Source organism: Diabrotica undecimpunctata, chromosome 6 (assembly GCF_040954645.1).
Source record: "Diabrotica undecimpunctata isolate CICGRU chromosome 6, icDiaUnde3, whole genome shotgun sequence".
NCBI classification, from domain to species: Eukaryota; Metazoa; Arthropoda; class Insecta; order Coleoptera; family Chrysomelidae; genus Diabrotica; species Diabrotica undecimpunctata.
In genome coordinates, this window is record NC_092808.1 from 60,370,908 (window position 1) to 60,396,954 (window position 26,047).

The 26,047-nt window shown below is 33.1% G+C and overlaps 1 protein-coding gene across 1 annotated transcript in view; it reads left to right on the top strand.

Moving 5' to 3' along the window:
• LOC140443466 (uncharacterized) overlaps positions 1 to 26,047 on the top strand; it is a 132,727-nt gene that overhangs the window by 72,803 nt on the left and 33,877 nt on the right. Inside the window, exon 8 of the mRNA XM_072534751.1 lies at positions 10,948 to 11,010. Coding sequence (XP_072390852.1) covers positions 10,948 to 11,010 — 63 coding nt within the window. The remainder of the gene's footprint in view (positions 1 to 10,947; positions 11,011 to 26,047) is intronic.

A 26,047-nucleotide genomic window follows, 5' to 3' on the forward strand; every position in this document is an offset into this window, starting at 1 on the left:
TATGTTCCAGGTATAAGATTAACTACTGTTCTTTTATTCTTCTGTAACGCAAATGTAAAGCTTTCATCTCTACCAATATTCCTCTTATAAAATTATAGAACGAAACATTTAAAGAAGTGTTCGAAAAACTGCCGCTTCAACATGACTGAATGGTCAATATTAATGAGTTAAATAAAATATAATTATTAGAAGAATTGTTTTACCAAGTAACAAAAAGAAAATATTTTGTATTTTGAGAAAAAATTTCCGAAGGAAAAACTGAAACGTCAAAATAACATACAATATAGAAATATCATAGAAGTTCCATTAATAAATAAGGTCACTCTCTGTAAACTTGTAGTATGGAATGTACCAAAGAGGCGAAGAGACCGACCGCATTATGTATCTCTTTTCTTCCGAATGCGTTCTCACTTAATTTTCTACGCAAGGACAAATTTGTCAAGTATCACCTTAAATTTGACAAGCTGTATCTAGAACTGGTAGAGGAACTAATGGAACTTTGTGTTAAATAAGGATATTATTAATAATAAAGGAAGCTGTATCTTTAGTTCTGTAAGCCAGTATGGATTCTTTACCCCAAGTAGGTGGCTAACCTCACCTTAGGGACCGTCCTCCTTTATCTGGGCTTGGGACCGGCAGTGTCATCCAATGAGCTAACAATCCACCCATCAGACAACTCAGGCGGAATGAAAACGGCGAAGCACTAATTGACTTTTGCGCTAGAAATGAAATGAGAATCAACAATACATACTTTCCTCATAAAGACCAACATAAATACACTTTTAACAATAATCGAGGCCAGCGATCAGTGATAGATTTTATAATCATAAATCGAGTGATAACACCGTCACAAGTACTTGATGTCAGAGCCCTAACATCTGCTAACCTGGGGACCGATCACAACCTTGTTTTATGTAAGACGCTACTAGAACGTGAGCGACGAAACAGAAAACTCTTAATGCTCATCGAATAACACAATATGGAGTCGCTAGCAACATAAAGTATAAAACTCATTTATTAGAACAGGATTACCAGCAAAGTAAAAGAGATCGAGTTACAATCAGAATAGGGAGTAGAAGATACTTGTCAAAAAATCAGGAAATGCATTAAGCAAGCAACAGAAGAAGCAATTAGAAATCGGAAAATTAACACGAGGGCGATAAACCACACCTAATCGTGGTTTTGTCAAGAGGTAAAAGAACTCTCTAAATTAAAACGCAAATGCTACCTGAGATATCAGAGCACACAATCGGAAGAAGCTCTCGCAGAATATGTACAAATAAGAAACGAAGTAAACGCAAGAATAAAATCAATCAAAAGAGAACATTAGGCTTAATTCACCAGCGACATGGACTACGACCTACATGGTGCCCAAAAGAAACTATAAAACTATGGAAAATGCTTCGGAACAGAAAAAAACCAGTTAACGAGTTCGTGCAGACCAAGGGAGTACCTATAGAGACATGACAACAGCATTTTAAGGAGCTATATGATGCTGAAGAAACGCTAAATGTAATCGAATACGAAGCAGATATAAGTGCTACAATCAATGACGAAGAGGTAGAACCAAAGATCAAGGAGCTCAAAAACAAAAAATCACCTGGAACAGATGGTATACCCAATGAACTATGGAGTCCCTGAACTTTCAAGTAAACTGTCACAACTATTTAACAGAATCTTAAACGACACAGAAACACCAGAGGAATGGCATACGAGCATCACAATCCCCATATTTAAAAGAGGACAAAATACTTGCCCACAAAACTACAGAGGAATAACCCTCCTAAATACAACGATTAAACTTTTCACGAGTATTCTTAAGGACTAATTGGAAAGGCAAATCACTAATGCTGAAGAAGATCATGGTTTTACAAGAGGGCGGTCTATAACAGATGCAGTATTCATAATAAAACAAATAAAAGAAAAAGCTATAGAGTTCGGCATGCCAGCTCATGGTACAATGAATACAAGGTATGATATTGCGCATGACATTTGACAGCTGGCCCAGGAGTGTAACGTAGTCAAGACCGCTCGAACTCATTATTACAGCTTAACGTACACATTAATTTTGAAATTATGGTCAAAAATTATCGAATTTTTCTTTTAGTTATAATTGAAAAAAATAAATATATTTTCAGTAGCGTAAAACCTTTACTTTTCCTGGGGGTTCAGGCGAAATATTTATTTTTGTTTTCATACATATATTAATAATCTACGCACTCTTTTTGTATAGGTAAATAGTAGTAGATTTGCGTATTTTGATTCACTATCACTCACTTCCAAGCAGTTTTACTGAAATAAAAACAAAACAGATTACAATAAAGAAAAATCTGATTTATAATTCAATCTAGTATTTAGATTTATTTATTTTTAAATTTAGTAAAATAAAAAATATACACATTACCATAATTGTAACGAAATATTTTGCCTACCGCATGGGGTATTATTATAAGGGGTAGAAGATTGGGGATAGAAACTATGGGGGCAAAGATAGGGCAAGCAAAATAAACGCTACTTGTGCGAACGGCACCCAGGGTTTGTTAGGAGAGCTGGGGTTGTGGATAAGTTAATGTCAAGGGGTTTGGATTGGGGCAACTACAAAAATATGAAACAAAAGGTCATGAATCTCTTGGGACAAACAAAACAACAGGAAACAGGAAACACCTCTAGTAATTTAGAAAGGGCGCCACTTCGAGGTGCCTAATTATAACCATTACAACAGCTAGTTGTAACTATCGAAATAATTAATAAAAATGAAAAACATATCTTTTTTAAATGAACCTCAAAAAAGGGTCACTTAGAAAAATAAACAAAATGTTAAGAAAAAAATTTAACATTTATTGTGTCTTACCACAAACAGTTATAAAAGTAAGACAATACAAAATTACTATATGAATAGTTACAATTCAAAAAATACAGAAAAAACTTACATGTCATCCGTTTACAAACTCCAGGAGTTGGAGATACTACAAAAACTTACAAATGTTACCGCACAGAGATTAACCTTTTTTTTTTAAACAAACAAAACAAATAAATATCGAAAATAATAAAGTTAGCTGTCATATGTTAACATTAAATTTTAAAAACTGAAAACAAATAAAATAACAGCTAAAGTCAAAACCCAAAATTTACAATATTAAATATTACTATTTTTAAATTTTAACGAAAGCAATTATTGTTAAAAAAAGTCTGTCTTTACTTTAAAATTTGACCTTTTACCTGGGTTTCACAAAAACACTTTTAAGTTCCCGTTTAAGAGTTGAACTCTGGACATAAACAAAAGGACTTCATCTCACACTGAGAATTGAACGGACCATTTGAGGCCGAAGCCGGCACTGGACACAAAACTTATGACTCTGACAAAACAGGAACAGGAAGAATTAGACTGCATTAACTAATTAACTGCTACTAAAATTGTTTACCATAACGTAAGACGAAGATTTCCCTGAAAAGGGACAAAAACAGGAAACTACAAATTCGACGTGAATTTGGACATAACGCTGAAGCCTATCACTCTTCTTGACCTCGTCTCCAGCGAGAGTGATGAAATTATCTTTAAAAATTGATAGCATAAGTTAGAATAAACAAAGCACTTTGGGTATAAACAAAACACAACGGAAATTAAGACGTAAATTATTAATTTAAAAACGCAATATCGGGCGGTTTGAACAAAGAAATATCGAAGAATTTGCGCCTGTGACATAAACAAACAATAAAATGATTTATTATCGACTTGCGACGTGAAAAGAACGAAATATTATTTGGGTCTTAAATTGAAAGATACGGACTAAGAAACATTGAAAAAATTCTTCGTTATTATAATGCATATATAAGGGGATTTCAATTTAATACATATACGAGGGGATTTAAATACATTTCAAATGCTACATAACCCACCGATTATTATATGCAAAATTTACTGACCAAACAATATATAACATGAAAATAAGGCACAAATTAGTTCAAACGCAAATCACAATAAATATCGACTTCGGACGATTTTACACCGGCAGGACAGAAGGCTTGTATAAAAACAAAAGTTCGACAATAATATCGGTTATTAATGGTGACGACTGCCAAATTGCAAGTTATGAGATAATAAATATATTTTAAAGTAACTCAATACTGGCCGAGTCATCTATATTATAATAGAAAAATAATTAAGATATATGCTGGGTTTTAATCTCTGGATTACTTGTACAGCTCGATTATCTGGCATTTTTTTGAAGTGGCCAAGCCAGTTTAGTCTTTGTGACTTTACAAATCTAATGATATCTGCGCACTGCAGTAATTCATCCAGCTCTGCATTAATTCATTATTATTCTTCATGAACCATCGCTATTTTTGAATGTTTGGTATGTGTTAAAAATAGGTGCTTTTAAAAACATTTGAATAAACTGAGTGATGTGCATAATTATGCAACTAGAAAAAACTCCAATATATCCATCTTTTATTTTGTAGGTTAACGAAGACCCAGAATTCATATGAATATATAAGTTTAAAGCTTTTTAACATGTTACTGTAAAATTGTTGTTTTTTTTAGAGAGCAACCTTAAACGGTTCTTTCATATCGATTTGTTAAGTAAGAAACAAAATAACATATTTTTCTTTGCTAAATCATGTTATATCGTTAAAATATAGAATGTTATTATTATTAAATAATACCAAGATAATTTTATGTGTGAAAATTACAAAAGATGTCATTTAAAATATTGTACAATATTGTGTGACCTCATTACTATACTCACATTCGATGGCCAGCTAGCTCATCCGATCTAAATAAAGTTGACTTTCTCATTATTTATTTTGATTTTGTATTTAGTTCAGTATATACATACAAATTTTGTGTACATTCATTATCACTTTTTTGTATCTTTTTAAACATCTGAAATATTAAACTCTGGAGTTTAATTAATTAACCTGTACCTACGTGTAATAAAAGGTAATTAAAACTTATTTTATGAAGGATATCTATGTTAACAAAATAACTGTACCAAAAATCAATAAATTTAAATTAACTTCAAAATTTAGCCAAATTATATAAAAACACTTAAAATTAAAAGTCTTTCCTATACAACTACATTCAAATGTTGCGTGAAGAAGCGGTCTTGACTACGTCATGCGCGACGCGAACTGATTTTGGAACATTATTTATCATACCTTGTGTTCATTGTACCATGATGCCAGCGTATATTTGCTTCATTGATTTGACGAAGGCGTTTGACAGGGTTTGCCTGGTAGACATTCTAAATATATTAATAGAAAATAAAACATAGCAAAGATAGTCCATAACCTAAATAACAACAATGTAACCAAAGTTAGAGCAGGAGACCAATTCACTGAAAATATTCCAACACTGGGAGGAATTAGACAAGGCGACAGTTTAAGCCCCTTTTTGTTTAACCTACTCATGTGTAAAATTATAAACAAAGTAATATCTCTCAATCTCGGATACAGAATGGACAACAAAAGAATTGGTATGGTGTGTTACTCAGATGATGCAGCAATTATTGCCGAATCAGAAGACAGCTCTTTCAGTTCTTTCAAATAAGCCGCCAACTAAATATGACCATTTCTACCAACAAAACTAAATGTACGACAATAGCAAAAGATCCGCTCAGATATAAGTTAGTGGTTAAGAACAACCCCATAGAAATGGTGATGCAATTCAGATATCTGGGCATAGATATATCAAGCACAAACGACCCAGTAAAGGACCTAAGGAGTCAGATCAACAAAGCATCCGCATTGCCGGGATGTCTGACGGAGATAGTCTGGTAAAATCCGTATATACACACAGATAGTAAAATTAGAATCTACAATATTTGCATACGACCGATCATGACATATAGCATAGAAGTGCGCGAAGATACCAACAAAACGAAAGAGATGCTAAGGGTTGCCAAAATGAAAACTCTAAGAACAATAGTGAATAATAATAATGCAAGAAGAATAATAATAATGGAAAGTATAATAGATCTTCAATTCCCATTGTCTCTCATTTTCTGTTTCTCAAATCTATTGGTGTAGGTAAACAAATTTAATTAGATTTCCTAGCTCCATTGATGATTTAAGCGCACTTGTGTTGTTTTATGTTAACCAGTTTCTAAAATTTCGAGTATATTTATTATTTTGTTTTATTTTTTTACGTTTTGGAAGCTATTTTTAATAATCTTATCTAATTTAATATATAACATTTATATTTACTATTTTTTAAGCTAACGCACTTGGTTTTTGTTGTTCTAGGTTGATAAATTTTTTTAAGAACCTTTATTAATTTATTAGTGCGTAGTCCTAAAAATCTTTATAATCCCAATATTGTTTTGAAGTGGAATCAATTTCCGAAGTGGAAATCGAAAAGTTTTTCTTTTATCAAATGTTCTTTCTATCTCACCTTTAAATATCCACCATTTGACTTTCTGCGGTTTTCTCCAATATTTTGGTTTCTCGTCATTTGTTACGTTAGAATTCTTCAATAAATTTTTGGTCCAGATGGTTTCCCACTTTTGTATGTACTGCTAATACATTGAAAATAGTTTTGTTGTAAATTGATATTTAGAAGTTTTATGGACTTTTTTTTAAATAGATTAGAAACATACGTACAGAGAAACATTTTCAATATATTAAAAATCAAATTTGACGATTCAAAAGAAATCGATTTTTTACTTTAAGTCAGTTCTATTAAGAATAAACCAGAATTAAATTATGTTTTTTTTTTTTAAATCCTAACGTCATGTATAATAAATTTACTAGGAAATTTAAAATGGTTAAAATCCAAATAAACAAACTATTTATTAACTTTGAAAAATAAAGGCAGTTAAGAGCTTCTTCAGGGGCATCTGAAATAAGCCAAAAAACATTTTTTTAAATGAAAAAATTGATTAACCTTTATAAAAACTCGAAGTTAATGGATGATAAAAATTTTTTTTTGTGATTAACGTTTTAGACTTACTTCGTCAATTTTGGACTATCCAACAATTGCAGAATGGCATACACTTAAAATTAAACATGAAGTTGAACATAACAGCCATTGAAGCCATGTGGTTTATTCCCATTTAAATAGTAATTACTTTAAAATGCCACAAGAAAATAGCTTTAGACAATACAATAAAAGGGTCTACCAGACACTATCAATACTGTAGAAAAGAAGAAATCTGACTATGAAATTAAAATACTAAAAATTAAAAAACTATAATTGAAAGCAATGTATAAATGGGGTATAATTCAAGTAGTTCAGTTAAAACCCCAGTCAATGGGAGAACTATACAATTAATGCGTAAAAGCGGTACTCAAGTCCAACTGACCAACAGTGGGAGATGCTTTTTTTGTGGCTTTAGCACTTTGCTATTTGGCCAATTACGTATTGAGATATAATAAAAGAAAAATTACTAATATCAATATTTTGATATAATTAATAGTAAAAAAAAGTGTATGCATATACACATAAGTGCATACATAAGTGTACATACACAGTGTATACATACATAAGTGTATAATCTATACTATTAGTTGCTAGTGCAAAAAGTGTATCTATTCGAGTCAAAAAACCTCATAAAATCCCTATAACTGAATCAAACAAAAAGAGAAAATTATAGCAAAAAAAAAAAACAAATATAAGGAACAACAGGGATACTCACTTCTCGTCCAGGGACCCATCAGGACATTTGTTTAAGACATTACTAGCAATAGGTATCGGAAAGAAAGATAAATAACAATTGGGTTAAAACAAAGGTTAACGAGCTTAGCTGAGATTAACTACAGAGACACATTTGCACCATGTATAAATTTAATCAAACAATCTTATAATTTAATCAATCAATAAACTTTTTTATTATTAGTAGCCAACAGATTATTTATTTGATATGGAGGAAATAATTGCAGAGTTTGCAAGTTGTTTAAAAGAGTTCCTGAATGCTGAAGATATTTGGAACACTTAAAAAAGATGTGGTTAAGATCTCCTTGTTCTTGACAAGTTTCGCATAAGTCTGAATTGTATATTTTGATTTGAGCAAGATGAACAGGATAACATGCGTGGCCAAATCTCAATCTTATTAAAGTTGTATATTTACGAGCGGTATTGAAATTCTTAAACCATCTGGAATTAGGGATGTGTGGTTGTATATGCACGTATTGTGTTATTGAGTGGTTGCAAAAAGTTTGCAAGGAGGTATTCCAACGATCTGTTTGATTTCTTTTAGAGATGAGAAAAGCATCAGTGGGAGATGTTGAAATATACAACTGTGGAGATGGTATATCTAAATTACGCAAAGGTAGGGAGAGTGTAAAACCTACCCAAACAGATCATGTCATACATGAAACATCTAATCATCCAACCCAACATAAAATGGCTGCTGTCAATAGTTATATTTATAGGTTACTCAAATTTCAACTTTCTAATGATAACTTTAATTTAGAACTTAATACTCTCAAGTAAATTGCTTTCAATAATGGTTATGATCCCATCCTTATTTATAAGCTTCTAAATAGAGCTAAACTCAAAATTTTGCAGAAAAGCTTGCATATTTATCACAATGTTTTCTTTAACCTAATGCTTCAAAAAACATCAGATATTTCTCTTTTACTTACATTAGCAACATTTCCAATAGCATATCTAAACATTTTACTTCTAAAATTGAAAACATCAAAATTTCCTTTAAGTCACACAACACTTTAGGTACCTTTTTAATCAACACCAAACATAGGATGAACACAGTTGGCAAAAGTGGTATTTATAAATTAAAGTGTGATGATTGTGATGCCTCTTATGTAGCTAGAACCGTTAGAAAGTTATCTACTAGAATTTCAGAATATTTGAAAAGACCAAACTCTTCAAGTTTTGGTCAGCACTTATTATCTAGTAAACACAATTTTAACATCAATACTGGTTCGTCTATTTTATATGAAATTAGTAGAAAGAAAAACTATTTGGAGTTGGATTTATTGGAAGATTTGGAGATCACAAAGGAAACAAATGGAAACTCTCACTGTCTTAATACCGAAATTAATTTAAATTGTATTAAATTTAAACCCATTTTTAAAAATTTTATTGCAGCTTCACCTCGTAGTGAACCCAGCTCGGCTGTTTAGAGTTCCTGCACTTAGTATATCCATTAAGAATTTATTAATTTCATACTTTGTTCAACATTACTATTTTATTCTTCAATAATTTACAAAACTAGCTTGCTCAGGTTCCATTGATCTATAGTTTGCGTTAATTACACTCTCCGTACCTTTGCGTAATTTAGATATACCATCTCCACGGTTGTATATTTCAACATCTCCCACTGTTGGTCAAATGATCTTGAGTAACGCTTTTACGTATTAATTTTATAGTTCTCCCATTGACTGGGGGTTTAACTGAACTACTTGAATTATACCCCATTTATACATTGCTTTCAATTGTGGTTTTTCAATTTTTAGTACTTTAATTTCATAGTCAGATTTCTTCTTTTCTACAGTATTGATAGTGTCTGGTAGACCCTTTTATTGTAGTCAACCATCCACCTGTCAATAGACAAGTTTAAGTGTGAGATCTGAATTATGCAATATTCTAAGTTAAAATATTCTATGTCATATTTCATCAGTTGATTTCCTAGAGTAGTGTCAGTTGGACCTTTGGTCAATGATTAGTTATATAGAGTTTTGAAATGTGCAGATCACACCTACATGATTGTGACTGCCCATTCATATGTCACATGTCACCTTAAAATTTCCGTTAATACCGGGAGCCATTCTTTCTCAGATTCGACTTTTAAATTATTTTAAACTGTTTGTCCTTATTTAGTGTAGTGTTATGTTCAACTTTATGTTTAATTTTAAGTGTATGACATTCTGCAATTGTTGAATGGCCCAAAATTGACGAAGTAGGTCTAAAACGTTAACCACAAAAAAAAATCATCCATTAACTTCGAGTTTTTATCGAGGTTAATCAATTTCTTCATTTCAAAAAACGTTTTTTGGCTTATTTCAGATGCCCCTGAAGATGCTCTAGGGAGCGAAAATACTTGGGCAAGATTTAATTAATAAAACTGTGCTCGATATCTGCCTTTATTTTTCAAAATTCATTTATTCCAGCTTACAACCTTATATCAATCAAACTATTTATTTGCTGATTTATTTATAATTTTATTCTACAAAAAATAGAAGTTAGGATTCAATTTTACTTTTTATTTAATTTTTTTAATTTATTACTTTTAAAAAACATAATAGATTTTTTTAAAATAAATAAATAATATGGTCACAATTTATTTATTTTAAGTTTGTCATATAACATTATAATTATAAATGAAACAAATTTTCTAGCATAGTTTTAGTTCTTGTCCGCTGCCATTTCATCCTCCCACCTTTTCCTTGGTCTTCTTTTTGATGTTGCTTTTCGCATTGTACTATCTAGGGCTTGTTTCGACAATCTTTTGGTCTTGATTCTTACTGCATGATGAGCCCATAGAACTCTTCGTAGTTTAACGAATTTTTAGATCGATGCTTCTTTGAACAGTTTGTAGAGTTCATGGTTGTACCTCGAACTCCATACTCCGTTTTCGTTAATAGGTTCAAATATCTTCCTTAGACCTCCATATACCTGTAGCAATGCATTGCTACCAACAAATGTATCTGAGATACGCTTATTCAAAACCAATTACAATCTATTCAAGCAGCCTTCACTTATACTAATTACCAAATATTCATCCATTTAAAACTATTTTGTAAATCTAGTTATATGGTACATGAAAATAAAAAAACATTTTTTCTTTTTACGTTAGTCTTGAATATTACTCTTAAAAAAAACATGATTCAATTATATGGTCCTTCTTTTTTGATGATTTAGCGTCACTTATGATCTAATACTTTTTTCAAACAATTTTTTTATTTTTTTTTTTAATTTTATTTCGTTGTTTTCATTGTATGTTAAGTTATATTCTTAAACCTAATGCTAAATTTTGTACTTAGAGCATGGTTTCTAAAATTATAGGAGGAAAGATGGAGGACGACAAAATACCTATGTCTACAAAGGTAGTATATAAATTATGTATTTATTTTTATGGTTTATAAAACACAATTTTTATTCTTATGCCAGTACCTAGTAAGAGATAAGATGTAAGTTAATAATGGATAGTTTTTAATAGTAGATATAAGTTATATATACAGGCAGCTGTGATATTTTTCAATTTTGATAGAGCGAGTGGAGGGTGGTTATGTGGTGTTAATCATAAGATACAACATAAGTTGAGGGAAGAGGATGGTCAAATGATTATGGATATAAAAGTAGGTAATGCAAAAGTAAGCATTATTCCAGTGTATCTGAGGCCAGAGAGTAGTGGGGGAAATGTTTTGGAAACGTTGAAAAGGTTTTAGTAGAAAATTTACATCAGAATGTTGAAAATAGTTTTTGGCAAGGAAACTACTCCTTTTGCCACAGATTTTTAAATGATTTATGTTATGTTTATGAATTAAAACTGGATTGTACCAAGTTTATATTATATATCCGGATGCATATCAGTGATTACATATGAGTTCGTATATTGATTTCTGATTCAGTGACAGTAGGTGGGTTATGTTTACTGGAAGTTGCACATTACTTTTAAGCAGGTTTTCATAAAATGTAGATGAGAGTGCTTTAGTTTTAAAACATCCAAACAGGGTGTAATTAACATCACACTGGGAAATATTATCACATAATCACTTTCCTGATTCTATATTGTTTAATCTAGCCAGGTGAGCAGAAACAGCACCGTGACCAGTTTTTAATCTTGTGCTAGTTGCTGCTGATCGTTTAGATATATTATAGTGGAATATGTGTGGTAATTCTGTTGGGGATGGTAACGTAGGATGAATCTTATAATAATGATTATTTGAAGTATTCGCCAGTATTTTCCATCTGTCTTGCCAGTTAAAATTTATTTTTTTATTATAAAAATTGATTAGATCTGATACTGCGTAAATATATTCTTGTATACCTGAATGAGTAGAATCATTAGCGAGCTCGTCTACTATTTCATTACCTTTTATCCTGGAGTGACTTTTTGCCCAAATAAATGTTACATCTTTGTTTCTCATTTTTTGTTTAATCTCACATATCAGCTCACATGTTTTATGGTTTACCTCAGTATTATTAAGTCCACTAAGAGTGGACTTAGAGTATGAGATGATTACAGCATCTTGCAAATTTTTGTGCTTCAACCAATCCAGAGCTTCCTCAATAGCTACCGCTTCTGCTGTGTAAATAGAGCAATGTGGAGGAAGCTTTATTTTAAGTGATTTGTTTTTGGAAGGAATGTACACTGCAGACCCCACTTTCCCATTGTTCTGTTTAGAGCCATCTGTGTAAATTATAGTTTTATTAGTATATTTACTCAATATGGAGTTTAACAACTTGTTATTATTTTTTTTTATTTAAACATAGAGAACCCACATCAACCACCAAGGGTTATTAGTGAGAAGACATACACAGTAGTACAGTTTGATAAATTAAAGTTTCTAGATAAGATAAGCGCACTTCTCAGGTTTCCACTAATTCCTCGGCATCAATACTTGTGATTTATTTGATGTGAATCTAAATATTTCGGAAATATAATATTTAATTTTTTGAGCAAGCAAGCAAGCAATTTAATTAAACCCAGCCTGTGAGAAATGTTCACCCCTAAGAATTACGTTCGGGTGTAACAATTCATTGGAGCGAGGTGTATTAACTCGAGTAAAAACAGGAGTCACTCCATCGCGCTCCAATGCTCCAGACCATCCCTTTCCCCCCTATAGTACTCTGATGCGCGATAGAGGCACAACTATCAGCCAAGTGCTCTTCATGTGGAGATCCTGGGTAATAGAACCCCAACATGATTTCCTAACCGAATTTAAAACTCAGGACAGCGCATTGTCGCTATATTCCTGTTATCTTAATGTGGCTTATCCGCGAACTAAAATTGCTTACTTGGCCCTCAAGTCTCCGCTCTGAGCTAGGCTCAGTTCGGCGACTTGGTGCTCAAGAGGTTGGGCCCTACATGCCCTAGTTTTTAGTGGTTTTTGTTAATATTTTTTTTTGTGGCTTGCGCCGGTTTTTGTTAGTAGTTTTTTGATTTTTTTGGTGGTCGAAGCCGTTTTTTGTTTTTTTGGATTTTTTTTGTAGGATGCCTGAAACATAAAATCAGAATTAGTGCATATTAATATAATAAATTATCTACATCAAATTTACTGGGTCCACGTTGTACGTTGCGATTGTCCACGAGGGTTATGAGCTACGAACTATCTTCATTGTGTGTTGTTGTTTTTTGAAGTGTTTTCTCTCTGGTGTTTTGTTTTCTCTCTGGTGTGATTGTTGATTTTCTCTCTAGTATGATTTTATTCCACTATTTGTTGTTTGGGTCTTTTGTGCTTCCATCTGTGGAAAGCGTCGTACCTCAATATCTCTCGCAATATGTGGCTGGGGTGGTTCTCTATCTCCGCGAACTTTATCCTCGCTTTTTCTTTCATTGTGTCGATCACTCTGATTTGTTGTAGTTCTCTAAAGAGGAATCTTTCTGCTACGTATCTCGGTACGTTAACTGCTTCTCTTAGGCTGTTGTTATGTGCCGCTTGTATTTTCTTTTTTGATGTATTGTATATGTGTCCCCATGCGAGAGATGCATATGTTAGTATAGGAAGAATTATACTATTTATTAATCTTTTTTTTGTTTTCAATCTAAGTTTGCTTTTTCTTCCTGTTAGGCCTCTTATTGATGCTCTTGACATGGTGGCTTTTTGTACTGTAGCTTCTACATTTTTGCTAAACGTTAAGCCTTTGTCCATGATTACTCCGAGGTATTTTGCTTCACTTTTCCACTCGATGGGATTGTCTTGCACAGTTACCAGTTCTTCTGGTTGTTGGTGCCTCATTTTAAAAAGTACAGCCTGTGTCTTTTCGGAGTTTATAGCGATTTTCCATTTTAAACTTCATTCTTCTATGTCGTCTAGCGCTGTTTGTAAGTTGTTTACCGCTATGTCTACATTTCTGTGTTTGGCCGCTATCGCTGTGTCGTCGGCATAGAGGCTTAGTAGTGTACCTGGTGTTCTAGGTATGTCTGCTGTGTATATCGTGTACAGTAGAGGTGACAGTACCGCTCCCTGTGGCACTCCAGCCTCCGGGTTCCGAGTTCAGATAGGACTTGTCCTATCCGGAATCTGAAACTACGATTGCTTGAGTACGAAGAGATTAGTCTTGTCATTGCTCCGCTGTAACTGTATCGTCTCATTTTGTAGATCAGTCCTTTATGCCAGACTCTGTCGAAAGCTTTGCTTACATCTAGGAAGACAGCTCCTGTGAATTGTTTGTCATTAAATCCAGCTGGTATGTACTCTGTTAATCTGAGTACTTGTAGCTCACTGGAGTGTTCTGATCTAAAACTGAATTGGGCTTCGTGTATTATATCTAATCTGTCTGTTTAAGCTTGGAGTCTGATTAGTATTATTCTCTCTACAATCTTGCTGGTTGCAGGTAGTAAGCTTATTGGCCTGTAGTTTTGCGGGAATGTGCTGTTTTTTCCGGGCTGAGGTAACATTATGACATGAGCCTCTTTCCATCTGTTTGGGAATTTCTTGAATCTTAGCATTTGAAGATCGTATTAAATTCTAATCATGTAATGATGTAAAACATCAATGGTATAATAAAATTTGTTGAAAGTGTAACCGGTAAATCATTAGTTTCCAGAAAGGCATCCTAATGGTGGAGAATTTTTTATTTTCCAATAATTGTTTACTAGATTTTGTGTGAATAATTCATAGAGCATACTTAGTAAGTCGCTTGTTCTAGCTCTTAATTTTAATACATATTTTGTTGCTAATAAATTTCTACGATTTTCTAATTTCATTACTTTCAGCAAGTAACAGAGGGCATGGTGTTGATTTGTACACACATTTGTAATCCAAAATTGATCACACGTAGGTCCTGTAAAACATCAATGCAACTTTGAGATCAGCACCCTATTTCCTGCAAGTGACATATTTAAGGAGATTTATGCCTTTATCACATCTTTTTTTTACATATCGGACATGTTCGGACCATAGTAATTTGGGGTCTAGGATTATACCAAGGTATTTATACTCACTGACAACTGGTATATCATATCCTGACAGGTTTAGGCTATCAGCGGACGTATCATATGTCTTGTAAATATTATAATGGTAGATTTTTCTGGGGATATAGTAAGTGCACGGTCTTTAGTCCAATTATCCACTAGTTTCACGATGTGTTCCAGAACCTTCACACAATCGTCGTATAAATCACGGATGGAGTAAATACATATACCATCGGCATACTGAACACATTTTATGGAATCAACAAAAATGCCGTGTATACTTGTCGACATTATGTTGAAGAGAATCGGCCTTAATACACACCCCGGTGGTAATCCTGTATGAGTTGTTCTTGGACCATGTAACTGATTATATGGTCTCTAATATATAAAGTTCGGTTTCTAAAAATATTAACTATATTAGCGGATAAATTTGTGGACAACCTAGGTTTGCATAACTTTGAATGCATCTCTGTTAAATTAACACAGTCGTAAGCGCCTCTAAGGTCGGGCTTATTGCATTTAGTGTACCAAGGCCAGATCGAAATCCATATTGAGTGCTTGGCAAAAGATTATAGTGTTCGACTGTCCAGTTAAGACGATTTTTGATAATTCTTTCGAAAGTTTTTGTTATACAAGACAATAAAGAAATGGGTCGATAAGACGATGAGAGAGTTTTGTCTTTGTTGGATTTAATAAAATGACATATAATTATTTCTTTCATTTTGTCAATGTAATTTCCTTTCAAAAACCAATTATTAAATATTTTTAATAAACGATTTTTAGCCGTATCGGGGAGGTGGCTAATTATGATGTTGTTTGTTTTTCGTGAGAACAACTTTGCATTTGGCTTGGATCTGTTTAAATTTTAGATAATTTTCAAGATTTGAGACAATTTTATACTCTCGAAAAGCCTTTTTTCGACGAGATATTTCGTCGTTCCACCATACGGGAAGACCAGATTTTGGTTGAAATGATTTTTGAGTAATCATAGCAGAGTCTGCAGCTAATTGTTTTTATTAAGTTATTAAACATTTCCAAAGATGTAACATCTATAGAATAAATATCTGAAAGGTAATTTTCTAAATAATTTTCAAATATAGACCAGTCCGCTGAAGACTATTATCATTTTGTGAAGGTATGAATTGTACTTGGAGAATATTTCAAATCTATGGTGATTTGGATAGGGATGTGGATTGTACCTAGTGGGTCATTTAGAGGATTTCAGGTGGTAAAACCTGTTAAATGAGGATATACTAATGTTAAGTCTATCATTAAAGGACGGGTTGTTTTGCTATATACTTAGCTTCTTCCAATGTAGTATTGTCAATCGCCATTATGTTTTTAATATTATATTAATGTTGATAAGCTGGGCACTGTTTCGTTAGAGTCGTATGATCGTTTGTTTTACAGTGAAGATGATATTGTGAGTTACTACAGCGGGAGTTGTTTTCGTGTTCTTTGCCACCATTTTTGCATAAGCTGAAAGTAAACTTACACTGTATAAGAGTATGATCAAATTTAAAACAATTTAAACACTGTACTACAGGGTATACGTATTATTCAACTTGAAACCTTACCAAATCTAACGTAATATATTGAGAAGTAATATTTCCTTCAAATGTTAAAATAACCATTTGCCTAAGAATACAAATAGTTTCATAACCTGAATCGATAAACTTTCTTTTCATACGTGTTACCTCGTTTATTTTTTAGTCTGAAATAATATTATTCATCATATAATTTTCGTCCAAAAAGTATCAACCTGTCTAATTATTCCTTTTTTGTGATTAAAGAAATTCGGAATATAGGCAATAAATTTATTGGAAATAATTGCACAAAAAATTACTTTCACTTAATTTTTACCGACGAGTTAAATATGGACAACATATTTCTTAAAAAAGTTATTAATGAATAAATAATGACCTACTCGGACTGGTGATAAATGTTTAATAATTGGATCGATTGACTGTACAAAAACAAAATACGGACCTTTATCAGAAGACCTGTACCTATTATTTTAATCAAAACGGGTATTTGTAGCTTCCATATTTTCATCTTTATCAGGGGATGGCCTTTCGCCTACCAAAGAATCATCCATTTTAAAATATAATCCTACCTTTATTTATTATTTCTTACTATCTGAAAAACTTAACTTCAACTGTCTTGAAATTGAAAATTAATGAGCATTTAATCGATGTAGACACTATCGATGCCAGCACACAACTGAAAATAGTTTAGTTGTAGAAGATTTTAATGCAAGGTTGGGGGAGGACGGGATTCTAGGTAATGAGCTTAATGAAGATGGGATATACAAAAAAAAATTAATTGGGCTATGTAACGACTTTAATTTGGGTATTTTGAATGGCAGAACAAAAGGCGATATAGAGAGGGAGTATACATTCTTAGGACCGTTAGGCAGTTCTTTCATAGGTTTTGCATGTGTATCGAGACTGATGTTAAATTTTTTTTTTTTTGTGGCATTGACTTTCGTCATTCAGCCAGTCTCGAAAGGTTATAATATATTCCTTAAAAAAGTATACACAGATAAGTACAGATTATTTCTCTCAGACAAATGCACAGCGATATCCCTAAAACGAAATAGACGAATAATTAATAGAAGAACACGTCGAAGGGAAATACAAGGACACTCGCTTCTCGTCTAGGGGTCCGTCAAGACATTTATTTTAACAGACAAACAATACTGGACCACGGATAAGGTATTGTTACATATAGGATAAACAAAGGGTACAAGTCTAATCCTATACACGCTCATGAAAATTTTCATGAACGAGTACCAGATTTATAAAGCTATGCATGTGTCTGACAAAAATTCTATAATTAAATTATATATTGTTACAGAACCTATGGCTAACAAAGACTGTATATTATATGAAGCGTATGTATTGCATTTAGTTAATTTTGTATACAGGGAGTTTGAATGCTGAATAAATTTAGGACATTCAAAGAAGATGTGATCGAGGTCACCTAGCTTGCCGCAATGTTTGCAACTATCATCATCGATGACTTTAATTTTAAATAAATGGCATGGGTAGCATGCATGTCCAAAGCGTATTCGATTTATAGTAGTAATATATTTACGAGGAGCTTTGAAATTCTGAAACCAGGTTGTTTGAGGTAGAGTTGGTTGTAAAGAGGTATACCTTTTATGGTTTGTAGAACAGTAATGTTTCCATTGCTCTTTCCATCTAAGTTGCTGATTTTTTTTGAAAATCGTAGTAACATCTGGTGTGTTAAGCATATATTTCAACGTAGAGCCAGTTGTTACACTCATTTTAGCCAAGTGATCTACATATTCATTGTGTTTGAGACCAATATGTGCTTTGACCCAAATAAATTTTATGTTGACTCCAGTCGATGATAAATGATACAATCGGTCTTTTATTTCAAATATGTAGGGGTTGCTAAATGTTGAGGGTAATTCAATGTTTTTTATGCTCTGCAAAACTGAAAGGCAATCTGACAGAATTAAGATATGTCTATTACAGGTGTTTTTAACATATTTTAGAGCTTCAAGTATAGCTATTGATTCCGCTGAAAAGATTGAAAATTCATATGGTAGTTTATACTTGAATTCTACGTTTGTAGCAGGTAAAAAGTATGCGCATCCAGTCCCTTCTGTTGTTTTTGATGCGTCCGTGTATATTACTGTGGCTTCCCTATAATCCTGCAATAGAGATATTAGAAGATTGCTACTCATAATGGTGTTCTCACTATAAGTGGGTATTATAACCTGAGTTCTGTGGAATAAAGAATAGTAGTATAAGCTTCTGTCAACCGTGTCCAATTTCTTGAAAAAAATAGGATTATTCTGTAATGCCATGCATAAAGGCGGGGAAGGTTTTTTCTCCCAATATTTGTTTGTAAGATCTGACTCGTTAAGTTGACGGACGCTTGAAAATAACTGGGAGTTAGTTAATAGAATTTTAAGAAGGCTTTTTTCACTTAAAAAATTTCTTCTATTTTCCAGGGGTAGCTCAGCGGCTTCAACATATAAGGGTTGTATAGGGGTTGATCTCATAGCACCCAAACATACCCTCATAATAGAATTTTGAAACGTGTCGATTTTTCTTAAAAGGTTCTTAGAGGCGGAACCATAAAGAGTAGCACCGTAATCTAGAATAGATCGTATATATGCGCGATAAAACAACAAGGATGTTTCTACATCGCAACCCCACCACGTTTTAGTTGTCATTCTGAGGAAATTGCTGCCTTTGTTACATCTATCAAGCATGTACTCTATGTGTTGTCTCCAAGTTAACTTCTTATCCAAAATAAGGCCTAGATATTTGACATGATTTTGAAGCTTAAAACATTGATCGTTCAGAATGATATTTTCATTTGTAGGAATGTTGTGTCTTGTGAAGATAGATACTACTGATTTTTCTATAGATAAATTGAGACCATTCTCTAAGAACCATGAAAAAAGGGATTCACATACTTTGCTAAGGCTTTGTATACAGGTTTCATATTTTTTGTTTTCTGTATAGATGCAGAAATCGTCGGCATACTGTACGATTTTGAATGAACTGTTATATATTTGGATGTTATGTATGTCAGAGCTGTATATATTGAATAAGATTGGAGATAAAACTGAGCCTTGTGGTATACCTTGATAATTATATCGCGGTCCAATTAGCTTGTTATTATGATCTCTTACATAGATGATCCTCTTTGTGTAAAATCCAATTATTGTATCCACGAATGCGGTTGGCATATGAAATAAATTAACCATTTTATTTCTTAAAGTTGACAAGCAAACTGATTCGTATCCTCCCTCAATATCCAAGAATAGTCCTGTTAAATAGTTGTTTCTGGTTAAGGTATTTTGTACATCTACCACAATGGTTGTTAGAGCATCTAGTGTTCCAAAGCTTCTTTTATAACCAAACTGATTTTCTGGTAGCAAATTATTTTTTTGTAATCACCAATCCAGTTTAAATTTTATGAGTCTCTCTAGAGTTTTAAAAACATAGGAAAGTAACGATATTGGTCTGTATGAATTTGCAATATTTGGATCTTTATCAGACTTTAGGATAGGAACCACAATGGCGTTTTTAAATGAATCAATAACGATGTTATTTTGAATGATGTCATTAAATACCTGTAACAGCAGATCTTTAGCGGCTCTTGGTAGGTTGATTAACATAGGGTATTTGATTTGATCAATCCCTGGGGAGGTATTATTGCAATTTTTGAGAGCGAAATCTAATTCAGATTTAGTGAAAGGTTTCAACAAAAAGTGATTGGATTGGTGACTTTGTTCGGATTGGTTAGAGAAATATTGAACCCAGGGAGGAGAAACTTTATTAAAGAAGTCATCTAAAACTTCATTGCTGAAAGGTTTTATACTATTCTGCGGTTTTCGATTCATTTTGTTGGCCTGTGACCATATTTGCTTAGCAGAGGTATTTTTGTTTAAATTGGAGCACCATTTGATCCAACTGGATTTAGCTTTTTGCTTCAACTGCTTTTTTGTTCGAGCAGTAACTTCCTGACATTTTAAGTAGTTATCAAAACTCGATGAAAGTTTGTAAGCTTTTAAAGCCTTTTTTCTTTCATTAATTATAATATCACATTCAGGGTCCCACCATGGTGGTGGGGGACGATTTTTGAGTTTAAGAATTTTATATTGAGGGATAGATTTTGAAGCAGATTCATTAATACAATTAATAAGAAAATTATAATTTTCGTAAGTGTTTAAAGAGATACTATAGTTGACAAACATGTTTTCTATTAAGGATGTATAAAGTGACCAATTGGCTTTATTGATATTCAATTTGCTTTTTGGATAAATTGTTTCATGTGATGTGTTAGTTGTGGAAAGGTTCATGGTTATAGCAAAATGATTTGACCCTAAGGTATCTGAAGATACGGACCAGGAAACTTTACTGGCTAGATTAGCTGTACAGAGAGAAATGTCAATCATAGATTTCTGAGTACCATATTTGGAAAGATATGTGGGTTCCCCATTATTCAAAATAATAAGATCTAGGTCCCCGACACTGCTGACGATTTGATGACCTGCAGCATCATTGTGCAGTGAGCCCCATAAAGAGTTATGAGCATTCATATCCCCTCCAATTATACAAGGTGATGTAACTTGAGAGAAGATATTTTTCCAATCATCTTTAGAAGTATGGACTTTAGAAGGCCTATACACAGACAAGAAACTTAATTCTAAATGGTTAAATTTAACGGAGATACCACAAACTAAAATTTTATCATTGAAATTTTTAGTAATATTCACTTGATAGAATGAGATAGAAGTTTTAATCAAAATTGCTACACCGGCATATCCATCGTATCTATCCTGGCGGATTATATTATAACCTTTAAATATATAGTTTTGATTTGGTTTGAACCATGTTTCACTTAACAACGCTATATCAATGTTTTCAGCTGTTAAAAAATGAACTAAACTATTTTTATTGGATGCAACGGACCTTCCGTTCCATTGTAAAATTCTCAGAGTTGTTTGACCTTGGAAAACCTTATTTACTGAAGATGTCCTCCAACATCTGATTCTAACGAATAAGTAAAAAGTGGTATAATAAAATAAGTGAAAACATTCATATTTGTTTTTTTAATAGTGCATTTTGATCTTGGATTAATGTTTAAATAAGAAATACTGCCAGAAAAAAGTTCCATTTGAATTACATAATTTAGATAAATAATTTTGATTTTGATATATGCTAAGAATTTTATTTCAATGTTTTAGTACCCTCCAATACTGAAAATATTTTTTTATTTATGCTCTCATTATCTACAGATTTTAAATCCTCAAGTGTGTGAATATTTTTTAAAAAATTAATGACACACTCCGTCACTGCCTGAGCAATATCTTTATTATCACCTTCTGTGGGTTAAAAGGTAGATTGCTTTGGATACTGGGGAAGAGGATGTGATGGTCCAAAACGGAAGTTAAATATGGGAGGGTTCTGTAAGTTTGGGGATGAGGGAGAAGTAGTGGCTTTACGTTTTTTGTTGTTATGGGTTAGTGCCATAGGTCTGCTACTATCCGAACGTTGAGAATTTGTAGGTTGTGGCTGCTGGAAAGCATGTTTATTACCAGAACTTTGAGGTAGTTTCGGGAAATCTGCCTCGTAGTTTGTTAAGGCAGAAAAGCGATTGTTCGTTGTTATTTCTGAATATGAAAATTGAAAAAGCTTTTTGGCTTCTAAAAAGGATACTTTCTGTTCTATCATCAAATTTTTAATATGTTTCTGTTCCTCGTAAATTGGGCATAGTTTGGAAATCGATGTATGCTGTGTACTCTTGCAATGTGTACATGATTTATTAAATTCAGAACAGTTATGTTCTTCGGTTTTGACAGATCCACATAAAATACAATGTTCTTGGCTGCTTTTACACTGTTTTGATATGTGTCCGAATCTCAAACATCTATAGCATTGTGTGACTCTGCCTATAAACTTTTCCACATTAAAATAAACAAAATTAACGGATATATGGCTGGGTAATATGTTTCCTTCAAAGCTGACTACAATGGTCTTCTTAGGTACATACTCAGCTTTACCATCTTTTTCAATTTTCCTGTGCATTCGTCTGATGTCTACAACCCTTGAGTTTGAATTTATGTTTTGTTTTAAATAATCAACGTCGTAACTTGTGTCAACGTCTCGGATCAGACCCTTGACCTCTAAAAGGTGATTAGGTATGAAAGCTTTTAAGTTTAATTCTTTTAAATTTTTATTTGTGACCAACTTATTAGCTTCTGCTGTTGAATTTAATATTACTTTAACGCGATTTCTACCTATTCCCTTAATTTCCTGAATGTTTTGTACTTTTAGATTTTTGTGTAAAATATGTCCTACAAACATAGGATGCAAACGACCCAAACTTTGCTGATTAGTTTTTTCAACATATACGCAATAATTATTTAACAAGTACTTATCTGGATTTATCGAGTCAAATAGTTTTGGTTCGTCCTCCTTAGCACCTATTGTTCCCATTTCCATGACGGCAGTAGTACTTTCCATATTGGAAAAACTATCACTTTCACAAATAACTCCACTATCACCATCTGGCGTCTTATTTTTTACGCTCCCCATGGCGGGGGCGAAGTTTTTAAAATCTAACTTATTTAAATTGTTTTGATAAATTTAGCAACACGAAAAAACAAAAACTTGAACACTAATTAATAACAAATCGGTAAGCCGGTTATTGTTGTTTGACTTCTCTCTTCGAAGGTTCAAACGAAAACTGGATGTTAAATTTAGTAGATAATTTTTTTATGGGTTGTGAATATTATTCTGACCATATGCCTCTAACAGTGGAGTTGACCTTCGACGATGGCGGTCAAAAATCAACAAGTAAAGTTTTGCCACTGCTTCCTAAAATTACTTGGACCCAAAGTACTTCGGAAAAATATAAAGAAAGAATGTCTTGTGAAATTAATAGGGTGAATGAGTGGATTGATCCACCGGAGATAACTTTAGAATTACTAGAGCAATGTATGAAAAAGTCAGCACACAAGGGAGAATGTAAGCTTTTTATGGCAAAGGAGGAGTGTGCCAGCAATGGTTTGATGGTGAGTGCGCAAGAAAGAGGAAGTAAGTATTGTCATATCTCAGAGTATCTAGCAAAATTAGCTCAACTTATGCAACGGACATATACAGGAACGTTAAACAGGAATACAACCACTTTTGTGCCTTAAAAAAATAGAATTGAAAGTTCGGCCATTAAGGAAGGTGTTAACTTAAACAGTTTACTTACAACATTTTGCAACACATTTGAATACGGAGATAACAGCAGATCCTGTGTTGTATGCAGAACCGTTTATCTTCAATGAACATTTAGACCAACCGTTTAGTATGGAAGAACTTCAAATAGCATTGAATTCTTTAAAACCAAATAAAGCACCAGGAGTAAAAATAATTGCTGCTGAGTTCTAATAGTTTCTTTTAGAAAACGAAAAAGTGCTTGTCCTTGGGCTTGCTAATAATTTTTTCGTCAAACCAGACTTTCCTCAGGGTTTTTATAATGCTACATTTTTTCCTCTTTATAAGAAAGGAAACGTGGAAAGTGCAGAAAGTTATCGAGGTATTAGCGTCCTAACATTTTAAACGAGTTCTAGGCAGGATATAGAACCGGATATTCAAGTATAGACAACATTTTTAATCTTACGAGTATAGTAAAAATCTAACATGCATGGGGAGTAAAAAATGGTTATACATTTTTTGTGAATCATGTGTAAAAATCAACTGAAAATATTTGAGCGCAAAATGCTAAAGAAGATATTTGGACCAACCCAATGCAGCGGTGGTTAGTGGAGAATTAAAATGAACCACGAGCTGAACGAACTAATGCAGAGCGCAGATATTGTTAGAGTTGTAAAGTCACAAAGACTAAACTGGCTTGGTCACCTAAAAAGAATGCCAGATAATCGAGCTGTTAAAGTAGTTCAGAGATGAAAGCCCCAAGGAAACAGAACAAGAGGAAGGCCCCGTAAAAGATGGACAGACGACGTAGAGAGGGATCTTAAAACCATGAACATCAGGCAGTGGCGAAGGAAAGTATCTGACAGGGCAGAATGAAAGAACATTGTTAAGCAGGTCAAGACTCACAAATGGTTGTAGCGCCATTCTTCTTCAGTGCCTTATCCGGTCCGGATGTTGGCGATCATCAAGGCTATCATGGTTTTGTTGACTGCTCTGCTAAACAGCTCCGCTGAGGTCATCCCAAACCATTGTCGGAGATTTTTAAACCACGAGATACGACGGCGTCCCGGTCCTCTTCTGCCAAATACTTTACCCTGCATAACGAGTTGAAGAATTCGATATTTTTCTTTGTTCGGCATCACGTGGCCGAGAAGAGGGCGCCGTAGCGCCATTAGAAGAAGAAAAAGAAGACATTTTTTGTGAAGTTTAGTACTGCTTTTGATACAGTTGATCAGCGGACCCTTTTTTACAAGTTGAGTCACTTAGGATTATCTACTAACTAAAATGCTGAATTTGTTAAAAAGTATGTTCGCGAACACAAAATTGGCAGTCTAATTAAGGGAAGGTCTATCTGAATAGTTTGACTGTAATGTAGGAGTGAGACAGCATTACGCTTTTCTTGAATGACCTACATGAAGCAATGGGAGGCGGTTTGGAGATAAATGGTTTGATTATAAGACCTTAATTATATACAGATGATTTGGTTTTAATGGCGCTATAGCAGATGATTAATGATTTGGAAAAATATTGCAGGATGTGAAATCTAAAAATAAATTTAGATAAATTTGAAATTCTTGTATTCAGAAGAGAAGGTGTTGGGATAAGAGGATCTTGGAAACTGAATGATCAAGTATCAGAAGCAGTGAATAACTATAATCATTTGGGAATGATACTAACACCCTAATTGTCGTTTAAAGCTCATCTAAAAAAGCGCCAGAGTTTGGCAAAAGTGGCGATTCACACGGCTTGGAGTAGTTTAATGTATATGGCTGATATACCCTTTTTGGCTAAAGTAACAGTGTATGAGTCGGTGGTAAAATCAATTTTGACTTATGGGTCTGAGGTATGGGGTCTTTTTGAGTATGATGAGGTAGAAATAATCAGAAGATTTAATATAAAAAAATGTTTTCTTGTCCCAGGTATTGTCCTAACTTTATGTTAGATTTGGAGACAGGTATTGCTAGAGTCAGCCTATATAGAATGAATTTACATAAAAAATACTAAGAAATTCGAATGATAGGTTGCCAAAATTTCTTTTAAAAGAAATGATGAGAGGAAGTTGTGACAGGTGGAAAGATTTGATAAGCATGGGAGAAAAAATTAATATTGTGGTTAGGTATGAATGTGAATAGAGAGATATCTGGCCTAGTATGATTGAAAATATGATAGAAAAAAAAAGGATGAGATACAGCGTCAGGCTGAGAATAGGGCAAACGAATCAAATTTTTGTGGACACTACAAAGAACTGCATATAAGAAGAAAGAAGGAGTAAACATGCATTATCTACTGGAAATAGAAAATTTT